Raw genomic sequence first — 18,997 nt, forward strand, 5'->3', positions numbered from 1 at the left:
GAGCCAGTACATACTGATGTGTGTGGACCAATGAAGGTTGAATCCATGAATGGCAGGCGTTGCTTCATTGCACACATCAACGATGCTACAAGGACAACACATGTTTATTTACTAAGACACAAAAGCAAAGCAACAAGTAAGATCAAAGTGTACAAGAATCTCAGTGAAAGCCCAACAGGTCAGAAGCTGAAAGTTTTAAGATCTTACAATGGTAGAAGATATGAGAATAGAGAGTTAACTAATTATATGAAAGGGAATGGTGTCCAGCATCAGCTAAATATTGCCTATACACCAGAACAAAATGGCGGCAATAAAAGACCAAATAGAACAATAGTTAAGAAAACACAAGTGATGCTGAATGATTCATATCACGACATGAAATGGGCTGAAGCAGTAAGAACAGCTGTTTACCTTAAACATTGATCACCTACAGTGGCAGGCAAGAAGATGACACAATTGGAAGTGTGGACTGGTAAAAGCCAAATATCAGCCATCTATGGGGCAGATTCAATTGGGGATGAGGTTTAGCGAGGAAATAACCTTGCACCCATCCCGATACCAGCGGTATCCAATTAAAAAAAAATAGTGGTTGCGGGGTTTTCAGCAACTATTCTTCACTTACTGTTCCTGCCAGGGGGTCTCCGCGGCTCCCGGTGGCCTCCCCTCTATCTTCTCACTGGAGAGGGGGCTTCTGGGAGTCCCGGGGGTTGCTGGTAGGCTCCAGGGGCTGGTGGGAGGGGCAAGAGCTGCTGGGAGATATAGTTCTCCCTGCACCCATTCCGGGGGGCCACACTAACACTGGGGGACACACACACACACTCATACACACTTACAAAACACCACACACACTGACATACTCACCCTGCGGCAGAAGAGCCGGCTCCCGACGCTGGATGGAGAAGACAGCACTGCAGAAGGTAAGTAATTATGGACTAATTAAGCTAATTGGAAACTTACAATTGCTTAATTAGTCCTAAAGGGGGGTGCCACCGGGGTGCCAGAGCAAGAGCCACTGATTTTACCTAAAATTAACGATTTTAGGAAACAATCACACTTGCACTGTAGGTGCGAGGGAAAAAACCTCCCGGCTCACAAAAAACAAAACAAAGAAAACACGCACCTTATTGAATAGCAAAAATCCCGCACCAACAGGAAAAACCTTGCAGGTACGGGATTTTTTATATTCTCGCACCCAATTGAATATGCCCCTATGTGTATTTGGAAGTAGAGCTTACGCTCACATATCCAAGGAGAAAAACAAACTTGATTTCAAGTCCATCATGCTAGGATACTGTAATCAGAGCAAAGGTTACTGTCTTTGGAACCCCAACAATAGAAAGTTCATATTGTCATGGGACTTTATGTTTATAGAGACTACTTCAGTTAGTGTTAACAAGAGTATCGTACAGCCACTGGGACCTGTGTCACTGGATATCCCTGCAGCTGAAAGAGTGACAGAAAGTGAAACAAAAATAAACAAGCATTCAGAGAACAGGAGTTCCATGAGGAGCAACAAGGGGAAATCTCCAAGAAAGTTTAGTGAGGAGTTTGCTGTGCACCTCAGACACTTCATGATCGTAAACCAAGCTGGGATTGGAAAGAGTAGGAGTCTACTATAAGTCCTGAATTCCAACTCGAATGTCCAAGACGCGTGAGAGCATCCAGTGCTGTGTACTTATCTGCAAAGTATGGAAGTGGAAGAATATCTGCATTTGCTTTTCTTACTTCTGGGACTAAGTGTAATTTGTTTTCGTCTAGCTCAGAGGGCCATCAACTCTGCAAATAAACACAGCTTTATCAGGTGGTGATGGAGAATCCTTTAGTTAGTTCACTTTATGTATCAGTGAAATGTTGACCAGAAGTCTGATTCTCCCTGCCCAGAGTCTCTCTTGCAGAAATGTGACTGGGACATATTTGAATTGTTGGTGCTTTATTTGTTGAATGTCTTTGCCTAACCCTCCATGTTTTCCATTGCAGGATAGCAACATCAAATGTGTCCTATAATGGATGTCCGTCTCTAGCAAGGGGGTGTGTAAGTAGGGCGCTCCTGCCCTGCCTCCTCCCAGCTAGGTACCCTGACAAGGTAAGCTGACTCGGCAGTCACTAGGACCTCCCGGAGTCAATTAGACAGGACCAACCCATGTACTACTGCACATTAATTCCTGGTGTTCATGAGGACAGTGGGACCCAGAATACTCACATTATACAGAGCCACAATACCAAAGAGCAAGTTCACTGTATCACCACCACTAGTGCATAAACCACCAGTGCCTGTGTATTTACAGCAGTCACGCCCGAAGCACTACAACGTCCAGCAATGCACTAGGCTCCAGGTTGCCGTACCTTATATATTGTGTATACCGCTCTTACACCTGTGATATTCCTGTGTTATACGTTACTTGTTCTTCTACCTGATTCAGCAAATGTAAGAACTGGATAAGCTGTACCACGTGTGGACTAAGTGCCTCCAGCGCTAGCACCTGCGTTACATAACACGTACGTTGGCCAAAGGGCTATATACCCTGATTTAAGTATCTGGAGGACTACTCCTCCCAGCACATCCACTGACATTTCATATTGATAGCCACATTAACCTTAACAGGTAGTGTCACCCAGTACTCTACCACCTCTTACTCATGTCATGATGATGGGCTTATTTTTATGTTGAGGCCTGGGGCTGTAGTCCCATCTGGCCCTGGTAATACGAATGCTGGGTACACACTGACAGATACATTGGCCGATCAATTGATCTGCCAATATATCTGCTGCCCGTCGGCCAGTGTGTACCCGCGATATGTCGGTGAACGTCATCGTTCACCGACATAACGCATTGGCTGTGCTGCACAGCCGATGGACAGATATGTCTGCGGATATATGTGTCCATCGGCAGGTGTGTACAGGCGCCCGTACACACACAGCAGCAGCCGCGAGGAGGGGGCGGGACACGCCCCCGACCCGCCCACCGGCCGCCGGGACCTGAGGGCACAAGCAGATGATGGCTAAGTGTTCACTCGATCTGCAGATATATCTGTCAGGTGTGTATACCCACCTTAAGGGACCTATTTACTAATACATATTGCTTTTTGCAGCAACCGAAAGCTGCCTGTTGCAATGATTTATTATTATATTCTCGATGAGGCAGCTGAGTAACGCCGCCCTGGTGCTTCCGGCTCAGAGCAATAACTGACGGGCCTGTGTGAGGTGAAATGCGCAGTGTGACCGGCAGTACAGACTTTGGGTTTTCGGTTCAACTTTTTGGAGAAAACAAAAAAAATATAGAAATCATTTAAAAAAAAAGAAAAGTTTAAAAATTGTATAAAAAACAAATACATAAAAATGCTCTACTTAAATCATTTTGACTTAACGTACAGCCACAACCCTTTTTTTAATAGACTTCCTGATGCTTTGAAAGTGGAAGCTTTTGTGGCAATCCCCAGCGAATCTTACAGCGACAATCTTCATGAGCGTAGGGCTTTTCACCCTTTAATAAACGGAACACAGTAAACAAACCTTAAACCAGCCCTATGGTCCAACCTACATACGCACAGCTCTATATTCATCTGTAACATTTTTAGACTCTTATGCTGCCCATCCACTAGACGATTAAACCTAGCGATGGAGCGATAACGACGGTCGTTATCGCTCCATCGCTTGGTAATCGCCCGCAAATTGGGCAGTAAAAGGTTAAAAACGACCAGTGATGCACACACGCCCGCTGGTCGTTTTTAACATCAATCATCGCCCGAACATGACGGTCAACCTGATGACCGCCGTCAGGTTGCCATGTTCGGGTATGATTGATGTGCATACACTGAAGGTCTGAACGTTCAGTGCATCCAGTTCATCCCGCGGGAGACGACGGCGTCGTAACTGTGCCATCGTCCTCTGCATCGCCTAGTGGATGGGCAGCTTTAGACATATGCGTAGGCGAAAGTAACCCGCGTGTGTACGTGTCCCTCTGTCCATCCACATGGTGAAGAATACAGTTGGTAAGTGTCACTGGGTGAGTAACTGATGTGAATTGTTACATACTCTATAAAGCGATGTGTGATATACGGTATAGGGGCTATATAAAGAACAATAAACTGATAGTAAATGTAATGTGACTGTAAAGTGTATTAGGCTATTTTCTTTAAAAAATAAATAATAGTTTTGTTTTTTTAATAACAAAACTCCAGCAGAGGAAGAAAACATACTATACAGACCTATTATTATTCTGAGTCCATGATATAAGTACAAAGGACAGCTCTCAAGTTTTATGCTGGCACAGAGGCTTTATACAACCTGCAGATTTTATTGTAGAAACTTAAAACCAAAACAAATGTAATAGTAAAGGCAGTTCCTAGTTTATAAGGGACTAGAACTATATATTCTGTATATTTTCCACTTTTCAATGGGATGCTGGAACATGATAATGTTCTGTAGATCTAGGGAGGTCGGCAAATGTTTAAGGGGATTAATTAAAGGCAAATAATATAGCTTAATTATCCTATTATCACAACTTGGGCCACATGGAGCTGACGATGGCTTTGCGGCCTCCTGGAGCTGACGAGGCGTGTGCGGCCTCCTGGGGCTGATGAGGCGCGTGTGGCCTCCTGGGGCTGACGAGGCGCGTGCGGCCTCCTGGGGCTGATGCTTGAGGCGTGTGTGGCCTCATGGAGCTGACGAGGCGCGTGCGGCCTCCTGGGGCTGACGAGGCGTGTGCGGCCTCCTGGGGCTGACGAGGGGCGTGTGCGGCCTCCTGGGGCTGACGAGGGGCGTGTGCGGCCTCATGGAGCTGACGAGGGGCGTGTGCGGCCTCATGGAGCTGACGAGGGGCGTGTGCGGCCTCATGGAGCTGACGAGGGGCGTGTGCGGCCTCATGGAGCTGACGAGGGGCGTGTGCGGCCTCATGGAGCTGACGAGGGGCGTGTGCGGCCTCATGGAGCTGACGAGGGGCGTGTGCGGCCTCATGGACAGAGCTGACGAGGGGCCTGTGCGGCCTCACAGAGCTGACGAGGGGCCTGTGCGGCCTCACGGAGCTGACGAGGGGCCTGTGCGGCCTCACGGAGCTGACGAGGGGCCTGTGCGGCTTCACGGAGCTGACGAGGGGCCTGTGCGGCCTCACGGAGCTGACGAGGGGCGTGTGCGGCCTCACGGAGCTGACGAGGGGCCTGTGCGGCCTCACGGAGCTGACGAGGGGCCTGTGCGGCCTCATGGAGCTGACGAGGGGAGTGTGCGGCCTCATGGAGCTGACGAGGGGAGTGTGCGGCCTCATGGAGCTGACGAGGCGTGTGCGGCCTCATGGAGCTGACGAGGCGTGTGCGGCCTCTTCCCTCATGTGCTTCTCCTTCCCTCATTCATACGATCATCTACTACAAACTCCCCACAAGGGCACCTAACACTTGGTAGCTGACGCCCTGCTGCTTACTCTGAGTGATATGATCGCTATTGCAGCAACGTATATAAACTTTGTCCGTGTCCTGCAGTGTTTTGTACTGTAAGTTGGTGTTTGCTCATTTGTTTATGTACTATGTGAGGCGCTGCAGAACCCTTGTGGTGCCATATAAAGGATAATAATAATACATAGATAGATAGATGATATAGATAGACAGACAGCAATAGAGTAATAATTCTCCACCTTAATCCCTTATTTATGTTTCTTGCTGCAAAACACTCTGCTCCATCTGTATGTGCGCTGAGAACCCCTATGGTACTGTGATACAGTAGAAGTAGTAAATTGTGTGCATGTCATTGTAGGTGACAGTGAGATAAATGGTTAATGTCACTGATAGACAGGAGGGGACACGGAGGGGCAGCAGCTGTCACCTGTTCCCAGGACTCATGTGCCCAATGTCTGTCTCTATACAAGCTCTGGCCACACGTCCTGGGATCTTACATCCATCTCCACACAATACAACACTATATATACTGAATCTCCTATAGCTAATCCGCAATGTGAGGAGCATGACAACTGTTTAATGACAAGATCCCAGTTACCACACATATCATAACCCAGCAAACTACGGCTTCCCATCTTACCCTGCGTTACTCTGCGGCTTCCCATCTTACCCTGCGTTACTCTGCGGCTTCCCATCTTACCCTGCGTTACTCTGCGGCTTCCCATCTTACCCTGCGTTACTCTGCGGCTTCCCATCATATCCTGCGTTACTCTACGGCTTCCCATCTTACCCTGCGTTACTCTACGGCTTCCCATCTTACCCTGCGTTACTCTGCGGCTTCCCATCGTATCCTGCGTTACTCTGCGGCTTCCCATCTTACCCTGCGTTACTCTATGGCTTCCCATCTTACCCTGCGTTACTCTGCGGCTTCCCATCGTATCCTGCGTTACTCTATGGCTTCCCATCTTACCCTGCGTTACTCTGCGGCTTCCCATCGTATCCTGCGTTACTCTATGGCTTCCCATCTTACCCTGCGTTACTCTGCGGCTTCCCATCGTATCCTGCGTTACTCTGCGGCTTCCCATCGTATCCTGCGTTACTCTACGGCTTCCCATCTTACCCTGCGTTACTCTACGGCTTCCCATCTTACCCTGCGTTACTCTACGGCTTCCCTTCTTACCCTGCGTTACTCTACGGCTTCCCCTCTTACCCTGCGTTACTCTACGGCTTCCCATCGTATCCTGCGTTACTCTACGGCTTCCCATCGTATCCTGCGTTACTATACGGCTTCCCATCTTACCCTGCGTTACTATACATCTTCCCATCGTATCCTGCCTTACTCTGCGGCTTCCCATCTTACCCTGCGTTACTCTACGGCTTTCCTGTTATTATTTGCAGAAAATGTATCAAAGCCACAAACCTGTCTGTCTGGTATAAAACAAAGTGGTGACAATCTATACAGGGCAATACTGCATCCCGTGGGCAGATATATAGGCCTGATACCACACTGACCACCAGCTGTACAGGGCAACACTGCATCCCGGGGGCAGATATATAGGCCTGATACCACACTGACCACCAGCTATACAGGGGAACACTGCATCCCGGGGGCAGATATATAGACCGGATACCACACTGACCACCGGCTATACAGGGCAACACTGCATCCCGGGGGCAGATATATAGGCCTGATACCACACTGACCACCAGCTATACAGGGCAATACTGCATCCCGGGGGCAGATATAATTATAGGACTGATCTCACACTGACCACCAGCTGTACAGGGCAATACTGCATCCTGGGGGCAGATATATAGGCCTGATACCACACTGCCCACCAGCTGTACAGGGCAATACTGCATGCCGGGGGCAAATATATAGGCCTGATACCACACTGACCACCAGCTGTACAGGGCAACACTGCATCCCGGGGGCAGATATATAGGCCTGATACCACACTGACCAACGGCTATACAGGGCAACACTGCATCCACAGGGGCAGATATATAGGCCTGATACCACACTGACCACCGGCTATACAGGGCAACACTGCATCCCGGGGGCAGATATATAGGCCTGATACCACACTGACCACCAGCTATACAGGGCAATACTGCATCCCGGGGGCAGATATAATTATAGGACTGATCTCACACTGACCACCAGCTGTACAGGGCAATACTGCATCCTGGGGGCAGATATATAGGCCTGATACCACACTGCCCACCAGCTGTACAGGGCAATACTGCATGCCGGGGGCAAATATATAGGCCTGATACCACACTGACCACCAGCTATACAGGGTAATACTGCATCCCGGGGGCAGATATATAGACCCGATACCACACTGACAACCAGCTATACAGGGCAACACTGCACCCCGGGGGCAGATATATAGACCTGATACCACACTGCCCACCAGCTATACAGGGCAATACTGCATCCCGGGGGCAGATATAATTATAGGACTGATCTCACACTGACCACCAGCTGTACAGGGCAATACTGCATCCTGGGGGCAGATATATAGGCCTGATGCCACACTGCCCACCAGCTGTACAGGGCAATACTGCATGCTGTGGGCAAATATATAGGCCTGATACCACACTGACCACCAGCTGTACAGGGCAATACAGCATCCCGGGGGCAGATATAATTATAGGCCTGATACCACACTGACCACCAGCTGTACAGGGCAATACTGCATCCCGGGTGCAGATATATAGGCCTGATACCACATTGACCACCAGCTATACAGGGCAATATTGCATCCCGGGGGCAGATATATAGGCCTGATACCACACTGACCACCGGCTATACAGGGCAATACTGCACCCGGGGGCAGATATATAGACCTGATACCACACCGACCACCAGTTGTACAGGGCAATACTGCATCCCGGGGGCAGATATAATTATAGGCTTGATACCACACTGACCACCAGCTGTACAGGGTAATACTGCATCCTGGGGGCAGATATATAGGCCTGATCGCACATTGCCCACCAGCTGTACAGGGCAATACTGCATCCCTGGGGCAGATATATAGGCCTGATACCACACTGACCACCAGCTGTAGAGGGCAATACTGCATCCTGGGGGCAGATATATAGGCCTGATACCACACTGACCACCAGCTGTACAGGGATATACTGCATCCTGGGGGCAGATATATAGGCCTGATACCACACTGACCACCAGCTGTACAGAGCAATACGGCATCCTGGGGGCAGATATATAGGCCTAATACCACACTGACAAGTTTATCACCTGCCAAAAAGACAAAGAGCAGCGAGAGACAATTAAATCAAGTCTTCTAACAAAGTTGTACAATGTGTATATAATATATATATATATATATATATATATATATAATCTCAAAACTGCTGGCACTCAGGGAGTATTAAATCATCTGGCCTCAGTGTCCAATGTCAAAAGATATCTATCAATCCAATGGAAAACAGACAGGCACTCAGAGGCACGATTAAAGATGCTCAAAGTAGTGTATTAAACGTCTACGTTTCAGGGCACCATGTATGTTATTTAGTGTGTCCTGACGAAGGGGCTGGTGCCCTGAAACGTAGACGTTTAATTCACTGCCTCTGAGTGCCTGTCTGTTTTCCATTGGATTGGTTTATATATATATATTTTTTCTTTCTTACTATTATTAGTGGCAATGGATATGTTACTAATAGCCATGGATGCACAGCAGTGTGACACCCCCAGGAGGGGTAAGACCTGTGAAGGGTAATATTTAACCTACTGTATCAATGACAAATTACTGTAAGCAGACTGAACTACAGATGCATATACAACCTTTATAAATCAGAAGTGAAAGTACAACTGGCAACAGCTTAGGTTGGCATGGCATGCTGGCACTTGTATTTCTGCAGCTGGAGAGTCACCTCCTGCCTAGGATAAGTGGCTGTGTTTGGGGGTCTTACCTTTCTCCAGGCAGGGGCTCTGTGGTCAGGAGGACAGTAATCCTTGTGCTGTGCCAGGCTCCCTGCGATGCCCTCTCTCACCCCCAAGCTGTGTAGCAGAGCCCTTGCACACCAGTCCAGCCTGTGCCTCTGCTCTCCTCATCAGACTGGATACCGTTTGGCTGCAGTTACTCACAGCCTGTGAGTTTCCATAAAAGTCCTGCTCCCAGGTCATCCAGCACATTCCAGGCGATCCAAAATCAGCTCTCAGCTGTTCTGCATTCACACACACAGCCCCAACTGTTCCCAATGCAACCCCCTGTGCTCACTGCTGGGTGATCAATGGGGCACCGAAGGGGTTAACCCTTATCCAGCTCTCAGGAAGCTTCAGGATACTGGGACCCATTAGCAGGATATTTATTAATAAACCCCCAGACATAAGTGACGGAGGGGCTGCATCTGGGGGGAGACCTACACAGACTTTCTCCACCTTTCCACACGGAGGTTCCTGGTGACTTGCGGGATATGGCTTTTTACCTACTGAAAATCAATACAAATATTCATAAATGAATACAGAAAAAGTTGGGAAGTTTTTTATTGTGTGAAGTGTTTGATATTTGCTATTTTGGAATCAGAAAATGGAAGTTGCCAAAAGCTCTAATTGTATTTGGCCAGGATCTGCTGGGTTTAGCAAACTCCTGTTTATAAGAGCAATACTTATTTATTTATTACCAGTAATTTATATAGCGCACACATATTCCGCAGCGCTTTACAGAGAATATTTGGCCACTCACATCCGTCCCTGCCCCAGTGGAGCTTACACTCTATATTCCCTATCACATGCTCACACATACAAACTAGGGGTAATTTTGTTATGAGCCAATTAACCTACCAGTATATTTTTGGAGTGTGGGAGGAAACCGGAGTACCCGGAGGAAACAAACGCAAGCACAGGGAGAATATACAAACTCCACACAGGTAGTGCCGTGGTGGGAATCGAACCCACAACCTCAGTGGTGTGAGACAGAAACGTTAACCAATTCACCGTCTGTGCTGCCCAATAATGGGGGCATTAGGCTGGCTGGGCCCAGGGGTGTCAGTGGGTTTCTCCTCCATTCTACTAAGCTCACAGAGATCATCAGTCTCATTTAGCCCTATTGTAAGATGTTATCAGCGGTCGGCTAAGTACAGGGGACAGTGGTACAGGGAGCAGCACATGGCGTTACGCTGCGTTGTAGCTAATGCTGGACATAAACACTAGACCAGTTGTTCTCAACTCCAGTACCACCAGCAGGTCATGTTTTATGGCTTTCCTTATTCATGCACAGGGGACTTCATTTATTTTGCTGGCTCAGTAATTGTGTAATTGTCCCCCCTGCTTCCATAGACAAAAATCCTCATATATATATATATAACGATACATCTTTACATGTCTAATGTAAATAAACCGCGTCATCCGAGGCGTGGCTCCGTCCCATCTGATGTGCAGCACATCCAATGGGAAGATGCCACCGCCCAAATATTCGTACAATGAATTGGATGGTTTCCAGGGTACTATAGGATGATTGTTCCGATCGGTCGTGGCCGATATATCATACAGCATTTGCTTATTGTACGCTTACTGAGCGGTTTAGGAGGGAGACCTCATAACCACTGGCATTATCCGACATGCGGGCACCAGCACTTGTACAGTGCATGTAAACGGTTCTGGTAGCAGAACCCATTGTTTCCGATGGCCCCATACCCAATGGCGTTGTGACTTGCGCTCCATTAAGTTGCGCAAATGCTTGCACCATTCACTTACATTTACCGCAAATTAACGGAGAAGACGTTGTGCTACCAATGACACTCAAAGCTACATAGACGCACTGGGGATGCATTATATGGTTATTGGACACTGAATTCTACGACCATAATCAGCTGAATAAGAATAATAAAAAAGAGCAATACAATAACCAACACAAAGACAGATGTGATTTTATAATGTGATTCGTGGTCAACACAGACCTATTTCTAAAAGAAAATTATATAGTCTTTGTGGTTATTCCATTCAAATAAGTTCACTGCTGCAATGTATTTTTTTAACTTAAACTTAAGGCCCCCATACATCGGAGATTGAAAATTGCACGATTGCTGCAATCAAACGATTGTGTATAAAAATCTTTCCCTTTGTCAATCGATTGCAGAATTGCCACAATCGATTGAAAAAGGGAAAGATTTTTATACACAATCGATTGCAAATTGCACGATTGCTGCAATCAATCTCTGATATATGGGGGCCTTAAGAAAATCAAGACATTTAGGATTTGGATTAAAGAAAAACGTTGTCGTGTTACACAATTGCCGGACCCTTAATTGCGCATATAAATGGCGAGTACGGCTTTCTGGCTGGTCCTTGAAGATACATACACCATAAAAATCATGATAAAGGCAGATGTTGCCGCCGGGGGCAGGGCGAATGCCGCCTGGGGCAGGGCTAAACTCCGTCCCCCCTGTGTCAAGGGGGAAAAAAAAAAAACATTGTATCTCTGCCATCAATGTTAAAACCATCGGCCATTGGTGGCATCCTAATACACCTCTCCCAAAGGCGGTTTCCAATGCCAGTGTGTGCTTCTATACCATGTTTAGTATGGACAGGGAAAGCGGTTCTGTACACTAGTACATGGTTTTGCGTGTACGCTGCGCAATGGCGGACGATGGGATAGTGACTGGGGAGAGCAGGATCATAATCATTGGCCTCTGTGTGAGCTTCTGTCGCCTCAGCTGTGAATAACGTAACAAAGTGAAATAATAACCAGGTGCAGAAACCCTAAGCCAGGGGTGTGAGGAGCGGGCACAGGCACTCAGAGGGGGAGGGGGGCCAATGTAAATAAGCATGGACGAAATGCACCAGTAAGGGCCACATCTCAGACATGACAAAGAGTTTCTGTGACTTATTGTTTTATTTTTGTACTGTAACTTTATTACTTCTCCGATATCTGATAATAATCATACTTTGTTTTTGTTTTGTATTTTTTTTTTAATTACCAAAACATATAGAGAGTATACACATTATTTATCCTGAATCATTACAAACTTCTGCGAGACGTACATGAAAATAGAGGTTTTACATATGAACATAATTGCCATGTAATTATTATATCACAACATTTCCAAATAGAACGATCGTTAGAGCATTCCGGTGAGAACTGTATATCCGGGCAAGAAAGACAAATTATATCCCAAACCGCACGATACGCTCAGTATTCATCCAACATCTTATTTCTGAGTGAGACAATTCGGTGCGGACGCTGAGAACATCTGCAAATTAGTGGCGGATATTTTATACATAAAACTTAAACTACAGCCAGAATTGTTATTCCAAGGGGGCAGGAGGGTCACCACAAGACAATACAGGGCAGCAGCACGTGTCCATGACTGTATAACACATATATATATATATATATATATATACACACACACACACTATATATACATATATATATATATATATATATATATATATATATATATATACACACACACACAGTAATGATTATGCCCTGCACATTTTTGTATAAATATTACATGTGTAATGGCACACATCCACTGGGCGGTATTACTGAGCGATTGCACAATTACGACATTGTAATCGTACAATCGCTCATTAATCATGCACTATAATGTCGGAAACGCCCAGCAACGCGCCCTCCCGCTGGTCTTTTCCGACATCAATCATCGCCCGAACATGCCGGTCAATCTGCCAATAACGACAGAATGGCCATGTTTGGGGATGAGGGAGGGTGCCTACACTGAATGATGAATCGCTCAGTGTAGGCACTGCAGGGGATGGGGAACGACGGCACGATTACGATGTTGTAATCGTACTCTCTTTCCCTAGTCCCCTAGTGGATGTGCGGCTTAACAAATAACATCACACATGTACAGTCAGTATATATTGTCCCAGGTTGGTCCATGCAATATAGACAACCGTCTATTGACAAATGTGCTCTTGTACCGAGCGGAGCCCCATAGGCCTAGAAAGCACATGCATACAGACTGTCGATCTCTTGTATGTCTGCAATAAGTGACAATGAGCCATTAGAGAAAAAATAGGCAAACAGTCTTCCTTGATAGATTAGTGCGTACATAAATCAGTAATAAGTAAATAAAAGGTCCCTTAATCATGCAAATACGGGCAAAAACTACGGGATAAATTTGGATTGCGATTTCAATATCATATAGCTTAGTCACCTAGAAAGAAACTGAGGTATGTATTATTTCAATGTGACATCAGGTAGAGGAGCAATAAAGGAAAAACAGACACTATTCAAACCAGAAATGACGATTATATAAATATAATTTTTTGGGACAAATATACTTTTAGGGACTGTTTATGAACTATGGAGACAATTTTTTTTTTATCGGAATTTGCGTAGGCTCAAGTTCAAAATAAATATATATATAAATATATGTATCAATATCTATTTCACAGGAAAATCCAACTATATAAAGCACTAATCAGGCAGCTTATCTTGACTCATGAAGTCGCAGTATACATGTCAATCCAGTAGATGGCGCCCCAAGACAAATTCTACACATCAGAGTCGATGCTCATGTTACTTGCAACCTTCAGGATTACTGTAGGTTTAGTGTCTCGCTCATGCATTAGTAGCCCCAATGATCTTTTTGTGTCAATCCCTAAAGGATAAATGCAAAAATTGTTTTACAAAGACATTTTCTGATCAATGCCTACAATCTAAAATATACATCATAATATTAAATGCCACTATTGTCCTTGTAAAATTAGTTCCACTTAGCTAATTACAGACATCCACGTGAGCGAAGCTGCGGGCAAAAGCTAGTTGTATCTTATATCGGGCCTAGTTCTAAGTTGAGGTAAATCAAAAAGAACAAGTAACTGTGTACCTGGAAAAACCAAGATGCAATACATTCATTATTTTGCATGCAGTGTAAATACTGGTTATTTTGCATGTAGCCCACACAATACATCTGGGAACGATATCTTTTACAGATATACCTCATCTATCAGCCGTGCTGCACAGCAGATGTGATTTATTGTACAGATATATCGTTCATATGTTATTGTGTACACAGATGACCGAACGACTGCACGTACCATACAAAATCTGGTTATTCTGACCAGGCAGATCATGCGGCCGATTGGTTAGTGGTAAGGATACACAAACTTGTTACATTTGTCGTTACAGTGTATACCCCGCATAACTCTCTCTGCACACATTATATCTGACCCGCCTGCAGCGCAGGGTGATGTTACCAAGGCGCAAAGCTGCTGATTTTATTTTGCTTTTATCCCAACTCGGACTCAGACCCGTTATGTTCTGCTGCACTCACTGCTTAACACGCGGTGTTCCGGTACTGTGCAATAAGCAACTTAGGACACTGCGGTGCGCTTTGCTGTACAATCCTGCAAGTCCCAGCAATGTGCTTTTAAATACAGAAAGGCTATCTGAGAAAGCAGGATTCCTAGCCCCTCAATCCTACCCCCACTATATATAGATACTCTCGTCTATTCAGATTACACACATTAGAGACAGCTGGGTCCCTGTGCCTCATGAGGCAGGAGCCAGTGACATAATTCAAGCACATCGATAAGCTGCCTTCTCATAGATATTATTACAGCCCACAAAATGTCTGCCTCCGTGTAGTACAGCCCACAAAATGTCTGCCTCCGTGTAGTACAGCCCACAAAATGACTGCCTCCGTGTAGTACAGCCCACAAAATGCCTGCATCAGTGTAGTACAGCCCACAAAATGCCTGCCTCCGTGTAGAATAGCCCACAAAATGCCTGCCTCCGTGTAGTACAGCCCACAAAATGCCTGCCTCCTTGTAGTACAGCCCACAAAATGCCTGCCTCCGTGTAGTACAGCCCACAAAATGCCTGCCTCCGTGTAGTACAGCCCACAAAATGCCTGCCTCCGTGTAGTACAGCCCACAAAATGTCTGCCTCCGTGTAGTACAGCCCACAAAATGTCTGCCTCCGTGTAGTACAGCCCACAAAATGTCTGCCTCCGTGTAGTACAGCCCACAAAATGTCTGCCTCCGTGTAGTACAGCCCACAAAATGCCTGCCTCAGTGTAGCACAGCCCACAAAATGCCTGCCTCCGTGTAGCACAGCCCACAAAATGTCTGCCTCCGTGTAGTACAGCCCACAAAATGTCTGCCTCCCTGTAGTACAGTCCACAAAATGTCTGCCTCCGTGTAGTACAGCCCACAAAATGTCTGCCTCCATGTAGTGAAGAGATTCACTTAACAAAAAGGAAGCAAAGAATAACTGCAGAGCCATTATTATGCTATGGCCATTGGTGTATTGCCTGGTCTTAAATATCAAGTCAAGTTCAATTACTCAATAGCACTCAGGATGAATTCTGAGAGGAGACGCTTTACTAAAGTGCACGATCACCAATACCGCAGGATTTTGGGAGATCTGTAGTACGGTATGTAAACCATGTAATTTACTGAACGCAAAACCGCCTTGTAGCATGGGAGGAACGATTTGTGTGCAAAAGGCTGCTAAATACTACTAATAATTAAGTCTTCCTTGCTTTCTAGTAAAAAAAAAATATATATATATATATATATATAATAAACATTTGTCTCCTTCCTTACCGTAACTTTCCTGCCCAGCGCCATTCCACAATAGTTTCAATATAAATGGCAAGTAAGAAATTATCTGCTGTTGTCACAAAGTGGAAGATTGTAAAATGAAGGTAAAAAAGAAAAATCAACCAATTAATCACATGGCGTGAACATGGCGGCCTCAGGGGCGTGAATGGCAAAGCGACTCTAGATCGGGAGAGTTGGGCTAGTAAATAGCTGGGCAGTCACATGCGGTCTCTTGTGCCACAGCCTATTACGGTCAGCTATTCTGCGATTGGCTGACTACCGGCCAGGGTACCTGTGCTAATTAGCAATGGGCCGGTACACCCCAAGTGAGGGGACCTACACATTTCCCCCCTATCCTGTTGGAACGATGGACCAGCATGGGTTAGTGTTATGAACTGGGAAATTATTTCATAGGTAGTGTCTATTATTCTATGTGATGACTTCTGGCTGTAACCAAGCGCTGTCCCCACCATATTCAGTATGACGTTACTCAGGGTAGTGTAATGTTTAATCAGACGGGACAAAATACACGTCATCTTACATAGCCAACTTTATTATTAGGGCTGTACAGTTTGGATACATCGTGGCTGGATCCTACTGTCACACAAGTTCAGTGTTAGTATTGTGCAACTGAAATGCTATCAGTATCTTTGTAAAAACATAAATTTGGCAAAGAATTTAACTTTTCTAATAAATGATACAAAACAAATAAACTCTGAAATAAGAGAGATAAAGAGGACACTGGAAAATGATATAAAAAAAAAACATGTCCCCCATTTAATATCATCCTCTAGAGCCAGGTCTCACATGGGACGCAGGTTTTTAACAGTCTATTCCCATATTGCAGCTTTTACCAAAACCACCTATTGTACTGGTACCGTGTGTTATCACATGAGGCCTATTTGGGAATGGTGAGAACGAACTTATACTTACAGCAGATAATTGTGAACAAAACCTAAATATGGACCCGTCGCCTATGCTAAATAGCAGCAGCCATTCTGAAGGCAAAACATTCATTCACATTAGGAGCCTCCCATCAGAAGGCAGAAAATTAATCCGCCAAGAACCAGCGGCGTTCCTTGGGCCGGAGGGGGGACGACGCAGACAATATAATACAGAATTCTGGAGTCAGTAGTATCATTTAAGGGAGAGGTGTACATCCATTGGCAACAACATAAGTGGGATAAATAATGTGGGAGGTTCAAGAGCAGAGAATTCTGTGCTCGATGAAACGCGTCATGTTGGAAGGGGTTATAGGCGTCAGCAGTCATTTCCTAGGTGTAAAAGCGACATGTCTCTGGGTATTTTCCATCTCTGCTTCAGGCACATTCAGGAAACGCAGCCCACATGTCAGGGGTACTCTTAGTGCATGTAAATTAGAAACAACTGACAGTCCCCCCCCCCCCCACGGAACTCCCGTTTGCTCTAGGACCCCGGTGAATGGATAAGCTCTTATAAATAAAGGTTCAGCTTAATAAACGTCTGCCTCTTGTTTGTAGGTGACTAATGGTGGGTACACACTGGGCGATATTACTGAGCGACTGCACGATTACGACATCGTAATCGTGCAATCGCTCAGTAATCGCGCACAAATCGTGCACGTTTATGTCGGAAACGCACTCCCGCTGGTCGTTTCCGATATTGTCCATCGCCTGAACATGCAGCACAATCTGACGACGTCGTCAGGTTGCTGCATGTTGGGGAATGGGGGAAGAGAGCCCGGCGCTGAACGATATCGTTAATGATATCGTTCAGCGGTTGTGCTCAATGTCATGAACGACATTGAGCACAGCCTGCCGGGGACACACTACACGATATCGCTCAGGGAGCATAGCGTCTAGTGTGTACGCACCTTAAGCGGAATTACTGCATGATGGTGGGTGTCATGTGTGACCAGAAATATGAGCAGCAGCACAGACCGTCTTCCTGCCATGAGGTGAGCGATAAAGTGCAATAACATTTATTACAAAATTGAGTTCCGTATATGGGTCACATACAAACATATTTACATGTTACACAGAGTGCATAAAGCAGGCTGAGCTAACCTGGGGCGCTCCAAATGTTGTTGATTAAACAACTGCCAGCAGGCCGGTCAAACAGCATGGACGCTGGGAGTTGTAGTACAGCCGGGGGGCCACAGGCTACTTTCCCCTGGTGTAAACAGCAAGTCTCTCGTCCTATTATCCCCAACAACCTCCCTGAGCACAAAGTAAACATTTGTTTACAGTGTGTACGATTAGCACCTCCACAAGCAAGGCCACCGCATTTCTGTTAGAAGTACAAAAAAATATACAGCACAGCTGTCACTTACCCACAGAGGGAGCAGCCATTTATGGGCTGAACCAATATTCACGAGGCTGTGGCACAAAATGGCTGCCCTCGCTGTGTGTTAGCAACAGGTGCTCTTTAGACGTCACTCAGGTGAGCAGGTTTTAGGTGGTTGGTTCACATGAGTTTGGACACGAGTGGGCTTCAGTGAGCCTGCTCCCATATACGCCCCAAGCATCTCTGCGCGGTGGTGCAGACACTGCAAAATATCTTCCGACAAACTCTCCACGCTCGAGTAGCGAACCTTCTCCAGGTCAAAGATATCTTTCAAGAACTGAAGAACTTGATCCTACATTGTGGGTGAAAATAATTTTGACAAGACTGATTACAGCATCTAAGAGTGCAACTGACAGTTTACATAATATAGTGCACACTTACAGTGCAAACACAATATACACAGCAATGTGGCCTATCAGGTGACTAAGCTTAATATTGGTCTATCCCACAAAATGGCTGCCTTCGCTTAGTGTCGATGACAGGAATATTTTAACCTAACCTACAAGTTTCCTTTCATAAATAAGGAACATACAACCCAACTGTCCCGACGTGAGGGCCCTGTTCCATCAGTGGGCTTTTGTCCCTCGGCTTTAGAGCTTGTAGACAAAGCAGGGCAGGGTGAACCGATGAATGAGAGGGCTAAGGGACAGCCTAATGATTCAAAAACACTAGGCCTGCATTGGCTAGGTTCTGCCCTCAATATGATGTAGCCATGCCCCAACATGCTCTAAAGTTGTAC

The 18,997-nt window shown here is 46.0% G+C and overlaps 2 protein-coding genes across 10 annotated transcripts in view; both read right to left on the reverse strand.

Moving 5' to 3' along the window:
- The window catches only part of NEXN (nexilin F-actin binding protein), an 84,928-nt gene extending 75,403 nt beyond the window's left edge, over positions 1-9,525 (reverse strand). For 3 of the 8 annotated variants that reach the window (XM_088450083.1, XM_088450079.1, XM_088450080.1), the window contains exon 1: positions 9,327-9,524. The gene's annotated coding sequence lies outside the window, so the exon portion shown is untranslated. Of the gene's footprint in view, positions 1-9,326 lie in introns of all 8 variants that reach the window. The other 5 variants (XM_088450085.1, XM_088450082.1, XM_088450081.1 and 2 more) reach the window with 2 other exon arrangements.
- Positions 9,526-12,280: 2,755 nt separating this feature from the next.
- The window catches only part of MIGA1 (mitoguardin 1), a 114,953-nt gene continuing 108,236 nt past the window's right edge, over positions 12,281-18,997 (reverse strand). For both annotated transcript variants that reach the window (XM_088450088.1, XM_088450089.1), the window contains exon 16: positions 12,281-18,550. In XM_088450088.1, the coding sequence (XP_088306214.1) occupies positions 18,347-18,550 (204 nt within the window). In that variant the 3' untranslated portion in view covers positions 12,281-18,346. The remainder of the gene's footprint in view (positions 18,551-18,997) is intronic.

Source organism: Taudactylus pleione, unplaced genomic scaffold (genome assembly GCF_031769625.1).
Source record: "Taudactylus pleione unplaced genomic scaffold, aTauple2 ptg000506l, whole genome shotgun sequence".
NCBI lineage: Eukaryota > Metazoa > Chordata > Amphibia > Anura > Myobatrachidae > Taudactylus > Taudactylus pleione.